This window comes from Marmota flaviventris, chromosome 16 (genome assembly GCF_047511675.1).
Source record: "Marmota flaviventris isolate mMarFla1 chromosome 16, mMarFla1.hap1, whole genome shotgun sequence".
Taxonomy (NCBI): Eukaryota; Metazoa; Chordata; class Mammalia; order Rodentia; family Sciuridae; genus Marmota; species Marmota flaviventris.
The window spans coordinates 73947144-73967062 of NC_092513.1; the positions used below are offsets into that span (position 1 = coordinate 73947144).

General features: G+C 59.4%; 1 protein-coding gene across 1 annotated transcript in view; it reads left to right on the top strand.

Annotated features, from left to right (window-relative positions):
* The window catches only part of Phf2 (PHD finger protein 2), a 90356-nt gene that overhangs the window by 61573 nt on the left and 8864 nt on the right, over positions 1-19919 (top strand). Inside the window, exons 5-17 of the mRNA XM_071602549.1 lie at positions 3896-4037; positions 7401-7587; positions 8442-8604; positions 9663-9750; positions 10176-10282; positions 10775-10866; positions 11980-12069; positions 12645-13013; positions 13854-13973; positions 14340-14455; positions 16404-16582; positions 16694-16764; positions 17505-17665. Of these exons, the coding sequence (XP_071458650.1) occupies positions 3896-4037; positions 7401-7587; positions 8442-8604; positions 9663-9750; positions 10176-10282; positions 10775-10866; positions 11980-12069; positions 12645-13013; positions 13854-13973; positions 14340-14455; positions 16404-16582; positions 16694-16764; positions 17505-17665 (1885 nt within the window). The remainder of the gene's footprint in view (positions 1-3895; positions 4038-7400; positions 7588-8441; positions 8605-9662; positions 9751-10175; positions 10283-10774; positions 10867-11979; positions 12070-12644; positions 13014-13853; positions 13974-14339; positions 14456-16403; positions 16583-16693; positions 16765-17504; positions 17666-19919) is intronic.

Sequence of the window (19919 nt, forward strand, 5' to 3'; positions counted from 1 at the left end):
CACCCAGCATGGGAAAGGGTGCGGGTGTGGGCGAGGCCCTGCAGCCCAGCAGCTCCTTCGCTCTGACCTTGACGTCTGTGAAGCCCACGGTCAGGGGTGTTGGGGGCTAAAGTGAGATCATCTGTGAAAGCCACCAGGCACACGGAAGCACCCCCAGGAAGCTGCCACGTTCCATTTTGGCAGTGGACAGGGGCCACATGTGCACACTGGGGCTTCCCAGGACGGGCCCTCAGATTCACGCAGGGAGGAGAACATGCCCCGAGGGAGCCGCAGGGGAGTCTCAGAGAGGGGTCAGGGAGGCCTCCTCCCTGGCTGCCGGTTGGCGGTTTTGGGGTCTGTGGAAGAGGCTTATTCTGTGCAGTCCTCCTCAAGAGGGAGGGCAGACAGCGGGCCACTGGGTCACTGTGTACGCAGCCATGCGTAGACAGGGACATTGGCAGTTCACAGCCGCCTTGCTCCACCATGCTGGAGAGTGGCCTCGTCTTGGCCGTCTCTGGGCGTATTTGTCCTACCAGGCACAGGAGGCCAGTCTGCCTGTCAGAGCTGCCTTCCTCTTTCTAACACCAGGCCTGGCTGTCCTGCTGGGCATGGAGCGCAGTGGGAGCGCCGGCATCCAGTGTGCACTGCCCAGCACCAGGCCCTGTCCAGGCTCCTCCCACGTAGGAGCAGCTTTCATCCTGCTGGCAGCCCTGAGAAGTGTGGACCCGCAAGGGCCCTGGCCCCTCCATGGGTGTCCCTGCGGGGGCAGGAAGAAGTGGTCCTTAGTGGTATTTATTGCTTCCTACAGTCTTTCTTTTTCCCCTTAATTTAAAAAAAAAAAAATTGTGGAATTTTTAAAAAACACATCCAGAGTGACAGTGAGCCCTGTGCACCTGGCACTGGCCACGAGCCCCCAGATCTCTGTTCATTTTCTGCCAACCCCACTCTCCTCATCACTGGAGGGTTTTAAAGCAAATCTCCACATACATCTTTTTGCCCATAAAAACTTCAGTGCGTGGCTGTAACAGGTTTTTAAAAATGTGTAATCACAATTTCATCCTCACACTCCGTAGTGCTAATGATAACTCCTCAATAGTATTGAAGACCCAGGTTAGTTCCCCCCAGTTCTCTCCAAAGAGCCTCCTTCCATTTGGCTGTTGGCATCCGAATTCAAACAACATCCACACGGTGCCTTGCATTTTTGTGCCCTCGAAGTCTCTTCTCCTCTCCGATGGCTCCTACCCGCTCCCATTGTTTTGGTTTATTGGAGAAAGGGGTTGTGGGTCGGCAGAACTTCTCACATCTGGGAGTTGGTGGTCAGTGTCCCTGTGGTGTGGCTCACTGGGTCTCTCTGTCCCTGGTGCTTCCTGTAAACTCAGGCTCAGGGTCCTGTGGAGATGGAGCTCAGGCTGGGCACATCTCCTTCTGGATGGGTGTGCCGCCATCTGTGAGGACACCTGTAACCTGCCATACACCTCTGGTGATGCTACCCTGGAGGTCCCCCCAGTGGCCTTCAGCTCGCTTCCAACTATCCGCTGTGCCCTGGCAAGGGGCCAGCTTGCTAGTTCCCTCTGTTCTCCTCCCTCTCTTGATCATGGATCTTCCATAAAGAACTTTTCCTCTTCAGTTATCTGGTAATCCTGGAGAAGACATGGCACACACCTACACTTTAGAAATTAGAAAGTCAGGAATCCTGCACTCTGGGAACACTGCTATGGTTTATATCAATGTCCCCCAAAGGCTCATGTATTAAAGACTTGGTCCCCAGCCTGTGGCACTGTTGGGAGATGGTGGAACCTTTAAAAGATAGAAACTCCATCACAACCTCGGAAAAGGCAGGATCAATGTTTTTCCCCTAATTTTTCAATTGATTGATTTTTAGAATAGTGAAGTACCTATATTAGTCAGCTGTCACTAGAACAAAATGCCTGAGCAATAACTTAAAAAGGAAAAAGGTTTATGTTTTAGTCAGCTTTTTGGCAGCTGTGACTAAATGACCTTGCCTGCACAACTGTAGAGGAGGAAGAGTTTATTTGAGGGCCCACACTTTCGGAGGTCTCAATCCATAGACAGCTGGCTCCATTCTTCAGGGCCCCAGGTGAGGCAGGAACAACATGGCGGAAGAGTGTGGCAGAGGGGAGTGGCTTTCATGGTGATCAGAAAGCAGAGAGAGAAACTCCACTGGCAGATGCAAATATATCCCCAAAGCCACCCCCCAATTCCCACTTCCTGCAGCCACCCCCCAATTCCCACCTCCTCCAGCCACCTCCCAATTCCCACCTCCTCCAGCCACACCCCATTTCCCACCTCCTCCAGCCACCTCCCAATTCCCACCTCCTCCAGCCACACCCCAATTCCCACCTCCTCCAGCCACACCCCATTTCCCACCTCCTCCAGCCACCTCCCAATTCCCACCTCCTCCAGCCACACCCCAATTCCCACCTCCTCCAGCCACCTCCCAATTCCCACCTCCTCCAGCCACCTCCCAATTCCCACCTCCTCCAGCCACACCCCAATTCCCACCTCCTCCAGCCACCTCCCAATTCCCACCTCCTCCAGCCACACCCCATTTCCCACCTCCTCCAGCCACCTCCCAATTCCCACCTCCTCCAGCCACACCCCAATTCCCACCTCCTCCAGCCACCTCCCAATTCCCACCTCCTCCAGCCACCTCCCAATTCCCACCTCCTCCAGCCACACCCCAATTCCCACCTCCTCCAGCCACCTCCCAATTCCCACCTCCTGCAGCCACCTCCCAATTCCCACCTCCTGCAGCCACCTCCCAATTCCCACCTCCTCCAGCCACCTCCCAATTCCCACCTCCTGCAGCCACCTTCCAATTCCCACCTCCTCCAGCCACACCCCAATTCCCACCTCCTGCAGCCACACCCCAATTCCCACCTCCTCCAGCCACACCCCAATTCCCACCTCCTCCAGCCACACCCCATTTCCCACCTCCTGCAGCCACCTTCCAATTCCCACCTCCTCCAGCCACCTCCCAATTCCCACCTCCTCCAGCCACCTCCCAATTCCCACCTCCTCCAGCCACACCCCATTTCCCACCTCCTCCAGCCACTCCCCAATTCCCACCTCCTCCAGCCACTCCCCAATTCCCACCTCCTCTAGCCACTCCCCACCACTTCAGTTACCACTCAGTTAATCCCTATCAGGTTAAGACTCTTACAACCCAATCGTTTTTTTCCTCTGAACCTTCTTGTGTGGTCTCTCACGTGAGCTTTTGGGGACACCACATCTAACCCTAACAGTTTATTTTGGTTTGGTCCCATAGCTTTGGACCTCTGATGAGTGTGCCAGGTCACGGTGGGTAGAACAAGCTGCTATGTCACGAGCCAGGAAAAGAGGAAGAAGGAAGGACCAGAGTCCCATAGTCCTCTTCAAGGGCATGACCTAAGGACCTCTCACAAGGCTCCTCCTTTTAGAGGTTCTGCCATCTCCCAGTGGCACCACAGGCTGAGGACCAAACCTCATGGGCCTTGGGGGACACTTATCCAAACCTTGGCGTGGCCCTCCAACTGAAGGGTTTTGACTTCTTAGTCCTTAAAGTCCAGAACTAACGTGCCCCGAGTGGCGTTCAGGGTGTGCTTACACTGAAACGCACTGTCGGTCTGAGATGCAAGTTGACTCGGCATCTGCATGCTCACCAGGGGACCTGGCTGCCCTGCCTGAGGCCCAACGTTCACCACCTCACAGCGTCTCTGGGTCCTGTGACAGGGGGAAGGGAGCGCTGGGCACTTTGAATCCAGGGGAATGGCAGGCAGGAGTGTTCAGCACCCAGAGCCTCAGGGCCAGGCCCACCCACGCCACATACAAGGCACCGAGGGTGTGTGTCCACCCTGAGTTCAAGGGGGGCCACATCACTTCCTTGGTGTTCTCATGTCCTCCTGCGGCTTCCCAGGGCCAGAGCGGAGCGTGGACGTGACAGACGTCACCAAGCAGAAGGACTGCAAGATGAAGCTGAAGGAGTTCGTGGACTATTACTACAGCACCAACCGCAAGCGGGTCCTCAACGTCACCAACCTCGAGTTCTCTGACACCAGGTGACCGGGCCACCCTGGAAGTGGGGGCTAGAGGGGCCTGCCTTGGGTTCCGACCCCTGCTGCGGGGCAAACATCACGGGAGTGTGACTTGCTGGCCGCGGCACATGCTGGTCCTTCCTGTTTCTCTTTTCAAGTATGGAAGTGTGAATAGTGTGGATAAGAGAGCAAGCAGAGGAGGCCCGTCCCCGGCCAGGGACCCTTGGTGAGGTGTGGAGTGGTCTCTTCCAGGATGAACACAGTGACACACTCCTGACACGCCAATGTATGACACGCTCACCAACACACTCATGACACACACACAACCACAGGCACGCTCACCACATGTCTACCCATATGTCACTGAGATGCTGAATCACTGTCACACTCACCCATTGACACACCCACTACGCATCCCTGGCACACTTACACCTTCAAATACATACGCAGACACTTGCATTCACAGGAAGTCCCACTGCTCACCTACCCTGCACCCTGCCTCCCCAGGCCTGGCTCCCCTCGCTGCTTAGATGATGAGGTCCCACACAGGTGGCCCTGTGGACCTCGTCCCACGGTTCCAGAGTTCCAGGTAGTGGTTTTGGTTTTGTTGGAGACGCTGGGGCTGGAACCCAGGGCCTCCTTGCTGGGCAGGAGCTGCACACAGTCCTCGGGCCACGCAGTCCCCAGCCCAGAGCCACTGAGCTGGCAACGTCTCTATCCGCTGGTCGCATGCGGCCTCCGTCCTCTCCTTAGGACCCTGCTCGCCTCCAGGACTGTGTACTTGGCTGTGTTCAGAGCCTGCCCTGCCCACCCCCCACCCTCAGTTCCACTGCCCTCCAGCTGGCCCCTTGGGAAAGACCTGGAACACCCGTCACCATGGGCAGGAGTGGCTAGGAGGGATTTTATTCTTGCATCATTCCCACCATGTCTGCTTCCAAAAAGCACCTGAGGTGACCCATGTGCATATAGGATGTGGGGAAAAATCAAAGAAAACCACACCAAGGGAGAATACAGGCCTGGACCCAGGGCCACAGAAGGAAGGGGACTGGACACTGGGTTTGGTTTGAGCCTCCTGACAGCAAAGGCACAAAGGGGTGGCCTTTGGTCACAGAGAGGGCAGCTGCCTGTATGAGACTCTTCCCAAGGCTGCTCTCGGAGCGTGTGTTGCGTTGGTCCCTGGGACACACTGAGTCATTTCTCCAGCCTGCTCTTGGGGTCCTTCCCCAGAGACACCTGGTGACAGACAGAACTCGATGGTGCTTTGGCCTGGAGCTTCTCCTTGGGCCTCTCAGGGACGTGTTTTGCCACCTGTGTCCCCAGGCGCAGTCTGAGGCTCTTATCGAGCACTCGTGCACCTGAGTGTTCTCCTGGTGTGGGCCAGGGCTGCGGCAAGACTGGGAGGGCAGCAGTGTGCCATGTCTGGCTGGCCAGTCATCCTCCAGAGGTTGGCCAGGCCACCAAGATGAGGCCCAAGCCCACGGGCATCTGGGGCAGCCCTCAGGGCCTGTGGTGACCAGTGTGCACCACCCCTCCAGATGCCCATGGTGCAGTGGGTTGAGTGCCGTGGGCCAGCTGCCTGTCCTCTAAGCGCATGCCTCACACCACGGCAGCCTCGGGGGCCCACAGGAGCGCTGGGATCCTCTCCAGCTCAGAGGAAGGGCCGACTGGATACCCGAGGGGCCAAGCCAAAGAGAGGACTTCCGGGCTGTGTCAGGACGTGGAGTCAGCAGGCACTTCCAGTGTGCCCTGTGTGAAAGGCCAGGCCAGATCCCAATGAGGAAGACCCAGGTTGCCGAAGCAGGGACCCTTTCCTGCAGGCAGCACCTTTCACTGGGGGCAGGGAACCCTCTTACAGGCCAGGGACCCCCTCCTGAGTGCAGCAGTATGCTCAGGGCATGGACTGGGGACCTGAGAACTCTCATGGGGGGTGGTCATGAGAAGGTTGCTGGAGATTTAAGGGTGAGGGTCTGTGGCTGAAACTGTTGAGGCCAGGGTGGCAGGACCAGGCTTGGGATTGTGGCAGTGTTTTGATTTAGGGTCTTTAAGATAGAGAACTTGCTGGGTGCGATGGTACACACCCGTAATCCCAGAAACTCAGGAGACTGAGGCAGGAGGATTGTGAGTTCAAAGCCAGCCTCCGCGAAAGTGAGACCCTAAGCAACGGGATGTGGCTCAGTGGTAAAATGCCCCTGGGCTCAATCCCTGGTAGGAAAAAAAAAAGAAAAGAAAAAGAAAAAAGAGAACTCCCTTCCACTGATTAGGAGAAACACAGATGAAAATAAAGATTTTATTTCTTCTCGGTCCTGGGGCTATAGCATCTGCTTAGAAGAGTCACACATGGAGGTCAGGGAGCACTGGAGGGGAGAGAGGGGGCAAGAGCCAGTGACCTTAGGGGTCCAGGTCTAATTCCAGCCGGCTTCCTGTGTGGAGTTGGAGTTGGTGGCTTCCAGCAGGCAGGCCTGGGCTCCACAGAGTCACACTGTCACCAAGAGGTGATCGTGGTAGCAGACGTGCATAGTCCAGACCAGTAGAGAGGCCACCAGGGCCAGTCAAGCATGTTGTATGCCACTCTCCCATGGGGAGGTGGTCACCAGGGCAGACATCTGGACCAACCACATTGAGGAAGTGGGAGGAGGCTGGGAATGGAGACTGTGAGGGGTGACTGAGTGCGACTTGTGGTGTGGGAAAGTCCAGCCTTTGTTTAAAGAGGATGTCATCAGAGTGCGCGTGGCTTCACACTGAGGTGGAGAGGGGGATGTGGGGGGCTGGGAAGGAACTTCAGATGGAGCAAAGGGGACAGGAGAACCCTGTATGGCCTGAGGCAGTTAAAAAGCTCCGAGACCTGGTTCTCCAGGGTGGCCAAAATGTCACCATCCAGTTGCTGCTGGCCTTGACATTTTGACGCAGTATTATGCAGTGTATGCCAGACGTTGACATTCAGTGGAATCAAGGCTCTCTTCACCTTCCCCCACACCCCATGGGTGTGAGTAAGCGGGATCTGGCTGTGCCCTGGTGTGCAGGGAGGGTTGCCGGTGAGAAACCTGGACCCTCAGGCCCTTTTAGGAACATGGACGTGGGCTGACGTGGAGTAGTGGACGGCTTTCCAGTTCCCCTGGGAAGGGGTCCTCCTCCTGGGGTGGTGGGTTCCCAGGCCTTCTCCTGCCTCTTGTGCATGTGGAGAACAGCATTCTTGGCCTGCGTGGCCACAGCCAGGTGGCTCAATTCACCCTCTGCCATCTTCAGTTTGCCTGTCCGTGAAATGGGAGCAATGCCACGTGGCCCATGGGCTGGTGACACAGTGGGTGACATGCTCCTTGCCTGCCCCAAGCTTAAAAAAAACGGAAGCACTGGTTCCCATCACCACTGACTCTCTTCTCCTGCCCCCAGAATGTCCAGCTTCGTGGAGCCGCCTGACATTGTGAAGAAACTGTCCTGGGTAGAAAACTATTGGCCTGATGACGCTCTGCTGGCCAAGCCCAAAGTGACCAAGTACTGCCTGATCTGTGTGAAGGACAGCTACACAGACTTCCACATCGACTCTGGGGGAGCCTCTGCCTGGTACCACGTGCTCAAGGTGAGCCCCGCCCCGCCCCACTCAGGGCACGCCTTGCCTGCATGCACCCGGGTCCATGCAGTTCCCCCAGAAGTTACCCCACAAGAGGGACCCTGGACTCTCGGGCCCTGGGACAGGAGGCTGTGGAGATATATCTGGGTAGAGGGGCAGGGGTGCACTGAGACTGGTGACATGCTTGTGTCTCCTCTTCCTATGGGACTGAGGCTCACTGACAGTTGGGTGAGACCACTGGGGGTCCCGTGTGCAGAGAAGGTAGAGGTGTTGGGGAGCCTTCCCGGAAGGGAATTAGCCACAGCCCGGACTCCCATGGCAGCCAGCCCAGCAGGAGCCTCTCACTAGAGGAAGCCAGAAGAAAAGCCAGATGCCAGTGACAGCAGAGTCCCTAAGCTTAGTTTTTCCAGATCACCCGGGGCTGGGGTTGGGGGTGATGGCCTTGAGCCAGTTGCCACAGTGTCCTCTGGCCCACCTTTGACCCAGTACACAAAGTCTCGGGTCTCACTGCTCTGTGCAGAGCCCTGCCTGGTGGCTGTCCTGCGGGTAGGAATGACGCGCCTGTCAGGGTGCTTTCCAAGTCAGGACTCGTCACAGCAGCACCAGGGCATCTTTGCTCTCCGGTCCCCCAGTGTCCCCAGCACTGGGTGGACACTGCTTCCCCGTGTTCTGTCATCTCCAGCACCAGGGGGCTCTGTCCCTTTGTCTCCCATTGTACCCAGCACCGGGAGGGCTCTGCAACCCTGTGTTTCAGTGTCCCCAACACCAGGCAGGCTCTGCCCGTCCCACAGCATCCTCAGCCCCGGGTGGGAGCTGCCCCCTGCCCCTGGTATTGTGGCTCTGCCAACGGGCTCTCTTGACAGGGGGAGAAGATCTTCTATCTCATCAGGCCGGCCTCGGCCAACATCTCCCTGTATGAGCGCTGGCGGTCGGCCTCCAACCACAGCGAGATGTTCTTTGCCGACCAGGTGGACAAGTGCTACCGGTGCACCGTCAAGCAGGGCCAGACTCTCTTCATCCCCTCAGGTGAGCACGTTGGCTCCGGGAACACGGAGCTTGGGCTTGCCAGCCCTTCTCCTGGTCCCTGCTCTGTCCCCTGTGCTGTGTCCCAGCCACCGGCTGCCTGTTCCACCCAGTCCTTAGAGAGGAAGAGCAGCAGGCTCTGTGGTAGCCGGGGGCCTGGGTGCCAATCCCGTTTGGTCAACACTGGGACTGCCTCTGGGCTGTGTGGCTCGACTCCCTGTGGCTGAGCCACCAGCCTGGGAGACCTGGCTCAGAAGGTGGCAGAAGCAGCCGCGCATCAAAGACACCGAGACCAGTGCTGAGGAAGGAGGGCAGGTAGCTGCCGATTTGGATGTTTGTTAAGGGATGTGTTGACCGAGTGCAGGAGAAAGCAGGTCCCGAGCAGCTGAGTGTCCCCCAGATTCTTCTGTGAGAGTAAATGCCAGACCTTTTAGCTCCATGGTCTCACCCATAAGTAGTCCGCCATCTGAAAGACTTCATTCCCTTTAAGGTAACACAGTTATAATCCTGGGTCCTGTCTTTAAAAGTGAACAATTAATCACAAGTTCACGGTATCATCAAATAGCCAGAGTGTTCAGATTTTCTAGCGGTGATATTTCTTTTTCCATTTAAATTCAGGATCCAGATGTCCTCTGAGTTTGACTGGTTTCCAAGCCTCTGAATCTTTGTACTCTCCAGGGCCCCTCTTTCCCTCCCCGTCTTCCTCACAGTCACAGTTATTTTAGGAAGAGCTGCGGATTTCCCGGGGTTTGGCCCTGGCTCCATCCCCAAGGATGACCTGGGGACCGATGCCAGCTCTCAGGGAGAGCAGAACCAAGTTCAGGTTTCTCCTGCCCCTGCATATGGAGGCCTGGGACCTAGCTCATGCTCTGTGTGGTGCAAGGCTCAATCCAGCCGCCTGGGCTGGCTCAGTCACGTTCTGTCCCCAGTCCCCTCAGAGGGGGTAAGCAGCCAGGATGGGCTGATAGGACCTGGGCAGGGGAGGCCAGCACCGGTCTGCAGCCTGGACAGGCAGCTGCTGAGTGCACAGAGCAAGGTGGAGCCCCGTGTGTCTCTCGCAGGCTGGATTTACGCCACGCTCACCCCTGTGGACTGCCTGGCCTTCGCGGGACACTTTCTCCACAGCCTGAGTGTGGAGATGCAGATGAGGTAGTGCCAGCAGTGCCATCTGCCCTCGGCGGGGTTCCCCCGGCTGGGTTGGTGTGACGGACATCTTGGCCCGAGCCGGCTGGGCCCAACCTGTGGATGGTTCTGGGCACCACTGTTGGCCTTGCTGGGCTGGCGGGAGGGCACAGGAGCTCCATGGTCTCACAGTCCCTGAGGGGCTGGGGGTGGGCAGGCTAGTGATGGTTTGAGGTCATTAAAAGCTGCTGCCACCTCTCCCGGGCTTTGGCTGAGGTCCCAGGAACTGCAGCCCACTGCATCCTCCTGATGTGGTCGGTCCTCCCAGTGTGTTCCTCTGGGTCATTGTGGCTGTGGCGTGGCTTGGGTAGCGTGGCCGTGGCCTGTATTCGCCCTCTAGTGTGGTAACTTGTTATTCCTTGCACTAAATGTTTTTTTGCTGTGGCTTCCAGGGCATATGAGGTGGAAAGGAGGTTGAAATTGGGCAGCCTGACTCAGTTTCCCAACTTTGAAACTGCCTGCTGGTACATGGGGAAGCACCTGCTGGAGGCTTTCAAAGGTACCGGCTGTCCCAGGGCAGGCACTGAGCCGTGCCTTTGGCTGTGGGGTGGACAGACCTGGGATGGGGCTCTCTGTCCGGGTCTGGGTACTGCTTTTGTGTAGCTTGATCACAGCCCCTTGGGAATAAGAAGGCGCTTGGGGCTGCTTGGTGCAGGACCGTGGGGACAACCCATGGCCTATCTCCTGGCACTCCCACAGTCCTTTGCTGGGGCAGGGCTGGGATACTGGGTGGAGAGGGCAAGCCAGCTGGCCTGTTTCAGGAGCCTGGTGGGCGAGCCGCGGGTAAGGTAGCAGGAGGCTGTGGAGGGCCGACCCTTCCCCTTGCAGGAAAGGCCACCAGGTGGGTGGGCACCCCAGGTTCCAAGAGGAACCGTTGGCAGTTGGGCAGGTGGCTGTGGGCGGAGGCCTCTGGAAGGCAGGGCCCTGGGCGCCCTCCAGCCTGCTGCTGGGCTGGGTGCCCACCCAAGCTAATGAGCTGTCTCCTCTCCAGGTTCTCACAAGTCTGGAAAACAGCTGCCCCCTCATTTAGTCCAAGGAGCTAAAATTCTCAATGGTGCTTTCAGGTCATGGACAAAGAAGCAGGTAGGTAGCAGGCCACTTGTGTTCTTGGACAGGGGAGTGGGTGACAGGCAGGGGCAACACCCAGGTATGTCCTACTCAGTGGGTGACAGGTGGGTGGCCCAGTCTGGCCCAGGGAGTACTTTTACATCACTCACAGACAGCTGTCTCCTGCCCACTGATGGAACCATCTGGGACTCCTGAGGGGGTAAGACATAGGAAGATTGAGAGTGCCCCCCCATCTGGGGCTATGGTGGGGACAGCACCATGAACCTGGAGAGGACAGGAGGACCTGGGAGCAGCTGGCCCAATGACCAGGCATCTGGATCTGGACAGGGAGTGCTAGGGACACTGTTGGACCCTCCTACTTAGGAGCCGCACTACCTGGTGCAGGCACCTAACCAACTTGCAGTGGCCTGGGCTCTGCACCAGCTGTGCCTTCCCCATGACCCCATGGTGCTGGCCCCCTGGAGCAGCGGACACTGTTTCTCAAACAGGGCCCAGAGGACCCCGCTTCCTGTTTGCATTCTCATTGCCTGGGTTGTGGCTACAGAGAAGGGGGCGGGTCTGGCTCAGCCTTGGGCCCCCTTGGAACCTTGTCTCCTCCTGGGGCTGTCATTGTGCAGAGCTACCTGGCCATCTGCAGCCTGAGGGAGGAGGGCTGCCTCCCAGGGCTGGGGTCGCCAGCAAGTCCACAGGGACTTTCACAAGGTGGAGTCCACGCAGGGAGCCCAGTGCAGCTGACTTGCTCATGGGTGAGGCAAGTGGGGAGAGCGCAGCTGGTGTCCTCCCGGGGCCGTCCTGGGGCCACCATCTCTTTTGGGCCTTATGACTGGGGTAGTCCGGGGGCCCCTGCACCTCACTGCAGCCGCCTGGCCAGGCAGAAGGCTCAGGTCCACAGCTGCCCACCGGCTGCTCACAGGAGCCTCAGGTGGGGTCCTAGCCCTGGGCAGCGCCTCTGGAGTGGGGCGCACAGGCAGGTTCCAGGACCCAGTGCTCCATGGCAGCCTCTCGCCCCAGGACAGTTGGGTGGTCCTGGTCCTGTCTGGGTGGGAAGGAAGGGAGTAGATCGGAGGGACGGGGCAGGGGGCGAGGAGCCGCAGACGGCAGAGCTGGCGCTGACCCCGGGTCCCACAGGCCCTGGCGGAGCACGAGGATGAACTCCCTGAGCACCTCAGGCCCTCCCAGCTCATCAAGGACCTGGCCAGAGAGATCCGGCTCAGTGAGGTGAGGACGCGCCTGGGGCTCTGCGCTGGCCCCGGGATGAGGGTGGGCTGACCTCTCCTCCGGGTCTGTGAGCCAGCTAGACCGGAGCTGCCCCTCCAGGTGGCTCCCCTGCCTGAGGGTCCACTCCCAGGCCTGGAGCTGGGCTGGGCTCTGGTGGTGGCATCCAGGGACTGAGAGGTGGATGGGCCTCGCAGCTCCCACATGGCGGGGCGTCCAGCAGGGGAACCCCCTGCGTCCAGCCTCTTGGTGCCCGCCCCTGTGAGCCTGGCAGAGCCTGGCAGAGCCTGGCAGCCTCCCTGCTCAGGGAGGACTGAGGAGCCCGAGTGGGTGAGGATCTGGTGCCGATGGCGACGAAGGATGTGGGGGTGCTGAGTGTCTTGATGGCCCAGGACAGTGGAGCTCATCACAGGGTGGTGTGGGGTGGGCGGCTGTCACGTGTTGGCATGGAGTGTTATGAGCAGATCATAGGGTGGTGTGGGATGGGTGGGCCTCTCTCTGCCTCTCCTGAGTCCTGTGGGGACCCTCCTGGCCATGGTCTAGGGACCTGCGCGACCCTGTCCTTTTTCCCATCCCAGAATGCCTCCAAAACCGTCCGACCAGAAGTGAATGTTGTCGCCTCCTCTGATGAGGTCTGTGACGGGGACAAGGAGAAGGAGGAGCCCCCGTCTCCCCTCGAGGCCACCCCACCTCGGTCCCTCTTGGAGAAAGTGTCCAAAAAAAAGACTCCCAAGACTGTGAAGATGCCCAAGCCATCCAAAATCCCCAAGCCCCCGAAGCCCCCCAAGCCCCCCAAGCCCCCCAAAACTCTGAAGCTCAAGGATGGAAGCAAGAAGAAAGGGAAGAAGTGCCGGGAGTCATCCTCGCCCACCATCCCCAACCTGGACCTGCTCGAGGCCCACACCAAGGAGGCGCTGACCAAGATGGAGCCGCCCAAGAAGGGCAAGGTGGGCCTGCTGGGTGCCGGGCCGGCGGTCCGGCTGGGGCCGCGGTGTCCTTGCCCTCCAGGGGCTTGTGCCTGTGCAGGGAGGGGGCAGCCATGAGGTGGTGTCCCAGAGCGTGCCAGGGTCGTGCTGTGGCAGTCTTCCTGCTGACACTCGGACTGTGTGTCAGGCCCAGACGGTGCCCCGGCCAGCAGTGGCACAGAGGGAGGTGGCACTGTTGGTGTCGGGCAGGGGCTGCGCTCAGGAGGGCCAAGCAGCACAGGGAGAGGGGTGGTCTTCCGGGAGGGTGGCCCAGCTGGGAATCGAGGAGCTGTTCCTGGGGCTGAGACCTGAGGGTGGAGGAAGCGTCCATGCAGAAGCAGCGTGGACAGCACTGGAGCCCGGAGAGGGACAGACCCAGCTGGGGCACCCACTCTGACTCCAGGGTCTTAGGTCTGGGCTTCAGGAACCTGCGCCCTGAGACCAGGCACCACCGAGGGTGAATGACCTCCAGGGGGAGGCTGTCACCGGCTTCTTGGGGGCCCTCCTCCAGGGTCACAGTGGGACACACTGGTAGTTTCTTTCTCAGGATAAGCGTGGATGAATGGATGGATGGAGGGATGGATGGAGGGAGGGATGGATGGATGGATGAAGGAGGGATGGATGGATGATGGAGGGATGAACAGATGAATGATGGACAGATAGGTGGAGGAGAGGTGGCTGAGCCACATGCGGGCAGCAGGAGGCGGGGCCTTGTGGAGCCAGGAGGCCAGGGCTTGGGGGCCAGGCTTCAATGGTGTAAACCAAGGGAGCCCTGCTCATCCTCCACGTCTGCCTCTGAGTCACGAATGCCGTGCTTTCTAGGCTCCAAAGAGCGTCCTGAGTGTTCCCAACAAGGACATGGTCCACACACAGAACGACGTGGAGCGGCTAGAGATCCGCGAGCAGACCAAGAGCAAGTCGGAGGCCAAGTGGAAGTACAAGGTGCGGTTGTGTGTGTGTGAGTGAGTGTGAGCTGAGGTCGGTCCATGACTCCCTGCATGCGTGAGGGTGGTGAGGTACCGGACAGGCGGTGCCCTGAGGCACCTCTGCAGGTCTGGAGGGCGCGCAACCCCCCCTGAGAGTCACCTGCTGTGGGGCAGCATGGATGCAGAGCCCACGTGCCACGCTGGGTGGGTGGAGTTTCACTGTCTTCGCCATCAGTGCCCTGGTGTGTGTCGCTGCTCCCTGGGAGCCAGGAGGGCCCTGCAGGCTCGGGGCTGAGCAGCCGTCGGAGCCGTGAGTGACTTTCCAGGCCTGTGCCTCTGCCCCCGCCCCGGGGCTCAGCAACGGCCCCGCTCTTGCTTTCAGAACAGCAAACCCGACTCCCTACTGAAGATGGAGGAGGAGCAGAAGCTGGAGAAGTCGCCCCTGGCTGGGAACAAGGACAAGTTTTCCTTTTCTTTCTCCAACAAGAAACTCCTGGGGTATGTGAGGGGGCTCAGGTCGGGGGGTGACCCCACAGGCCGCACCACACACACCGCACACGCCACACAGGGACCGCGTCACGCACGTGCAGATGCTGTGCAGACATCCTGTGCCTCACACACCCTACACAGGCACACGCAGCACACTTCTGCACACTGCAGCACGTCCGTCACACCTGGGGAAACCCAGTGGACACTCCCTGGCCAGCACGTGCACACAGCTCCCCGCACGGACAGACCCCACTCTCTACCAACACGTGTACACTGCATCATAACCCCACCCACACCCACGTACACATACACGCCACACGTGCATTTCACACCACACGCACACACGCACACACACACTCACAGCCTTTGACCGATGCACCCTCAGCTGAGCTCTTCTGCCTCCAGGCTGCTGACCTTACGCACTGCAGCTCTGTGCATAGCGCGCCTTGGTCAGGGCCAGGCCTCAGGAAAGCTGAGCCTCTGCTTCCAGCAAGCTGGGCCCGTGGGGCAGCTGGGAGGAGGGATCCTGCAGCGGGCAGGGAGGGAGCCCCAGTTGACTGCCTGGCTGTCATGAAGGCACTGAGGTGGTGAGCAGGGGAGCCCAGTGGCCAGTGGGATGGGGCAGTGTGAACCCGGCAGTCTCCTAAGTGCACCTGAAATCGTGACTGTGAGGGGCACCACGGGGAAGGGTTTGCGGGCCCCTAGGTGTGGAGGCCTGTCCTCCGTGGGAGCCAGGAGGGCTTTCCAGAGAAGGCGGAGGGCACCAGCCTCGGAGCTCAGATGGGAGCCAGGGGTGCTGTGGTGTGAATCAGGCTGTAGACTTCCAAGCTCCGGCTGCAGGGTCTGCCTGTCCTGGGCACAGACATGTCCCCGAGATGTCCCCATTGCCTGCTGAATCAGACAGGTCCTGGTGGGAGTGGTGGCCACTTTTCTGCAGTGGCCACTGAGTGACATGGTTGGATCTCAGGTTCCTCACCCAGGAGATGGGAGGAGGCCCCCTGGGGTGGTGAAGAAACAGGCAGGTGCCAGGGCTGAGCCTGGTGAGAGGCTGCGTCCTTTCCTGGGTGAGCCCACAGTTGCTCAGCAGGTGGTAGCTTGCATGGTCTGGTCTTGGTGCCCTGACCCGATGGCCCCGGGCTTGCCCCTTATGTGCACTGCCTGCAGGTCTCGGGAGGCTTTTCAGTGGGATTGGTTCCTTGATTGCACCTAGAGTTTAGAGATGGGATGAGAAAGGTGGGCGTGACTCTGGCTACGCGTGCCCCTGTGCGCATGCGCGTGTTGGATGCGCAGCTCTAAGGCCGCAGTCTGGATGCTGCCCTTCTCCGAGAGCCCTGGAAGCAGCGGCTGCCCCACGCACTGTCCGCGCACCAGCCTCCCCTTCACTTAGAACTCAGCTGCGCCTGTTTGAAGTTCCAGGCATTTCTGCTTCTCCCTGCTGTCCCCGCCATTGATTGAGTCCTCAGGCCCCGGGGCCCAGGCTGGAGCTGCGAGGGCTGAGCACGTGGGTGCGTCTTGCCTGGAACAGCCTTCCTGGCCCCAGCAGAGATGAGTTACGTATTTCTTAGGCCAGGGAGCGTACACTGTGGCCCTGAAGGTATCTTTCCAAAACAGCTTGCAGAAAAAGACAGGAGGGTTGGCTAGTTCCCCATCTAAGACCGGATTCAGTGTGTGTCGGGATTGTCTAGCAGGCTGGCAGAGGGCCTGTGTGTGTGTTTGGGGGCCCTGTTCTCAGAAGGACTTTCTCTGTACCACATGAGCTGCGTATCAGGACCACACGCCAGGCTACCGGGCATTGAGGAGGTGGCCGTGGGCTTGGGGAGTATCTCCTCTCTGTGGACAGGTGACCTCCTACAATGCAGTCTTGTCTTCTGCCACCAACTGCTTCCAAGGGATGCTGGGACCAGGGTTTCAGGGGAGATCCTCATAGCCTGCTGACCTGCGTCCTTCTGCCCCCTAGCTCCAAGGCCCTCAGGCCCCCGACGAGCCCTGGTGTGTTTGGGGCCCTGCAGAACTTCAAGGAGGACAAGGCCAAGCCCGTGCGGGATGAGTATGAGTACGTGTCAGATGACGGGGAGCTTAAGATCGATGAGTTTCCCATCAGGAGGAAGAAGAACGCCCCGAAAAGGGACTTGTCCTGTGAGTGCAGCGTGGGCGTGGGCGGGGGCTCGGGCGGCCCATCCTGGCCGGGCGAGAGGTCAGTACCTGGCCAGCTCCATGCAGGAGGACTCACATCTGCTCTGCTTTCAGTCTTGTTGGACAAGAAGGAGGTTCTTCCCACGCCTGTCACGAAGCCAAAGCTGGAGTCGGCAGTGTACAAGGTGAGCCCCCTTCTGGGGCCAGCTCGGGGGCTCAGTGGGATGGTCCTTGTGTCTCTGCTTGAGGCGACCAGGGGCCTCCGCCCTCTCCCTGCCCTTTCCTCAGCGTTCTTACAGAGAGGCTGTGGGTTGGGCTCAGATGTGGGGTTGGCACAGGAGGCACAAGTGCCTGCCTGAGCCCTTGGCCACCTGAAGAGCCACCCCCCTCGCCCCAGTCAGAGCCACCACTGGGGAGATAGGTGCAATAAGATGCCCCGGGGTGGAAGTCTGCGGGAGGGGACTGTGGTCAGGAGGGGGTTTGTACTCAGATGACCTCCAAGACCACCATGCAGAGGCCCTCTCTGAGGATCTGGGGTCTCTGCCCCAGGAGCCACTTGCCCGGGGGCTGATCTGGAGCTGAGGCTGCTGCCCAGGGCCTGGAGCTCTGGGGGACTGCAGGTTCTCCCCCATGCCCTGCTCCTCCTGCCGTGGCAGCCTCACACTGGGCTCTCTCATGTGAGACCTTTGCTGTAGAAATGGTGTAGGTGGCCCTGGGGTCCTGGAGACAGCCCGGCACCCTTGCCAGCCCCGCATGTCTGGCTGGCTCCTCCCTCAGCTCGGAGGCCTTGGGCAGACCCTGGCAATGTTCATTAGAAAGAGAGGGCTCTATAAGAACTTTCTTATGTTTCTCCCTGAAGGGAAAAAGTGATCCCCCACCCTCCTGCCACGCCCCTGCGCTGACCAGCACCTTTGTCCCCATGTAGCACAGTGACGACTCCTCGGATGAGGGCTCTCTGCACATTGACACGGACACCAAGCCTGGACGCAACGCCAAAGTCAAGAAGGAGAGTGGCTCGGCAGCTGGCATCCTGGACCTGCTGCAGGCTAGTGAGGAGGTCGGGGCGCTCGAGTACAACCCCAACAGGTGGGCCCCGGCTACGTCCTGCAGCATCCAGGCAGCGGCCGCTCTCGGGCGCACGGCCAGACCCTAGGCTCGGGCAGCGAGGCGTGCCACGGGGTAGAGACTCTGGGAACTGGGCTGTACCTAGTCTCAGGACAGCGCAGAGTCCCTCACAGTTGGGGAAACGGAGGCTCAGCGAGCTCAACCCTCTTGCCTGACTACAGCTCCAAGGTAGCAGACAGGCCTAGGGTCACGTCTGCTTGATTTGAGAACCAGAGCTTTGGGGGTTCCTGAAGTATTGTCTGGTACTGGGCTCTGTTGTCCTGGAGTGAGCCCTGATCCCTTGTCACACTTTGGCCTGAGGAAGGCAGGGCCCTTGCGACCTGTTGGGCGCTCTCTCCATTTCCCAGATCTGCGTTTTAGTCTCTGGTTTCTGGAGGTGACCACTTAGATGAAACTACTGACAGCTCAGCATGGCCCTTGGGGCTGCTCCAGGGCAGGTGGACGCTGAAGGCCCCGCCTGCTCTTAGATGGCGGAGGGGCTCTGGAAAGGCGGATTAAGAGCTTGATTGAGAAGGTTTGGCTAAATCAGTCGGCTGGGTTTTGTTTCATAAATGGCTGTTTGCGTGCAGTATCACATTCACCCCTCCAGCTGCAGGCCCTGTCTTTCAGCGGGAGTGAAGCATGACTAGAGGGGTCCACAGCACCTTGGGGGACAGATTTCCTGCTTGGCATGAGGTCATTTCTGTTCTGTCCTTACTGCAGAGATGATTGTAGCCAGGAGGTGAAGGCTGGCCGCCTGGCCCTCCCCAGTGGAGGCTGCAGCCCTGCGCGGGGCTCCCCGCAGCCTGGCAGGGGCTGCTTGCCTTCCAGGAGGAGGTACGTGCTGGCTGAGCCTCCGTGACTGACCCTGGGGACACCCTGGAGCCCCCATGGCCTCCATAGAGAGGACTAAAGGCCAGGGGCTGGGGTGAGACTGAGGTCTCCCAGGATGTGGTCAGATGGAGCTGAGAGCCTTGGCCTGGGTCACCAGGTACCTTGCTGTGGATGCTGTATAGAGGGGACTCTCAAGGGCAGAGTGGGGACAGAGATGGGGAGGTTCTGTGTCTGAGCCCAGGACGGGAGGCCCATCTGCTAAGGAGGCACCCAGAGCTGCCCCAGCCCCTGTGCCTTTAGGGGATGGGCCCTGAAGACACCGCATGTGACCTCCTGCATGTGCATGCACAAGCACACGTGCCCACGGGGGCCTCCAGGGCCAGCTGGCCCCCACAGCCTGCTGCAGGCAGTTCCTCTCCTGCAGTCCCCCATTTGGAGTGTAGGTCAGTTTTTGATGGTCCATTTGCTCTGCTGTAAGTACTAGCTGTTTGGAAAAAAAAAAAAAAAACAGCTAAAGAAAACTGGAGGAAAATATGTTAATTTCTGTGGATGGTTTGCTTAGTGTTTACCGCTGTGGAAGAAAGGAGAGGATTCGGGTATGATAATTGGAGGATTAAAGTATTATTTTCCATGCTGACTGGTTAAACTTTGCTCATTGATTCACCAGTGACTGTGGACGGACAGGCTGGGCGTGAGGTCCCCACCCTCTGGGGTCGCCCTCTGGGTGGACAGATCACTTCTGCACTGGCTCCAGTGGGGGCCCCTCCCCCTGTGTTGGGGAACCTCATGGTGGGTGTCTCGGCATCCCCCTGTGGCCCAGGTCGGGGACAGGATAGGGCCTAGTGCAGAGGGTTCAAGAGCAAATAGCTCCTAGTGGTGGCCTGTCCCTGCTCAGAGAGGTCAGTGAGGATGGTACAGTGGTGACAGAGCACGGGCAGCTGCTGGCCTTGGCACCGCAGCCAGGCAGCGTGACAGCGCAGCCCTGGGGGGCAGTGGACGGGCAGCTCCCGGAGCACCTCCCAGGGAGCTCAGCTCCGTCGTCTTTCTTGATGTTTCACGGCCGTGGTGGGGGCCTGCGAGGCAGCTCTCATGGAGGGCTGTGGAGACTGGTGGCTCAGGAAAAGGACCCTCAGAGGGCTGTGGGCCTGGGCCTCCCACAGGTCCCTTGAAGGGGGGTCTCCTGCAGGTTTGCCAGGTTTGCCTTTGCAGGGTGTGGCCAGATCGCTCCGCCACCCTCTGTCAGACCCCGTTCTTGGGGACTCACTTGCTTCTGAGCAGCGACGTCTCCAGGTCCCTGGGTGCTTCAGCCTGTGTCTGGGCAGCACGCCCCCCACTGCCCTGGCCCCTCTCCTCTCATGTGTGCTCTGCCTCCCGTGAGGGGCTTGAGGTGCACGAGCCTCTC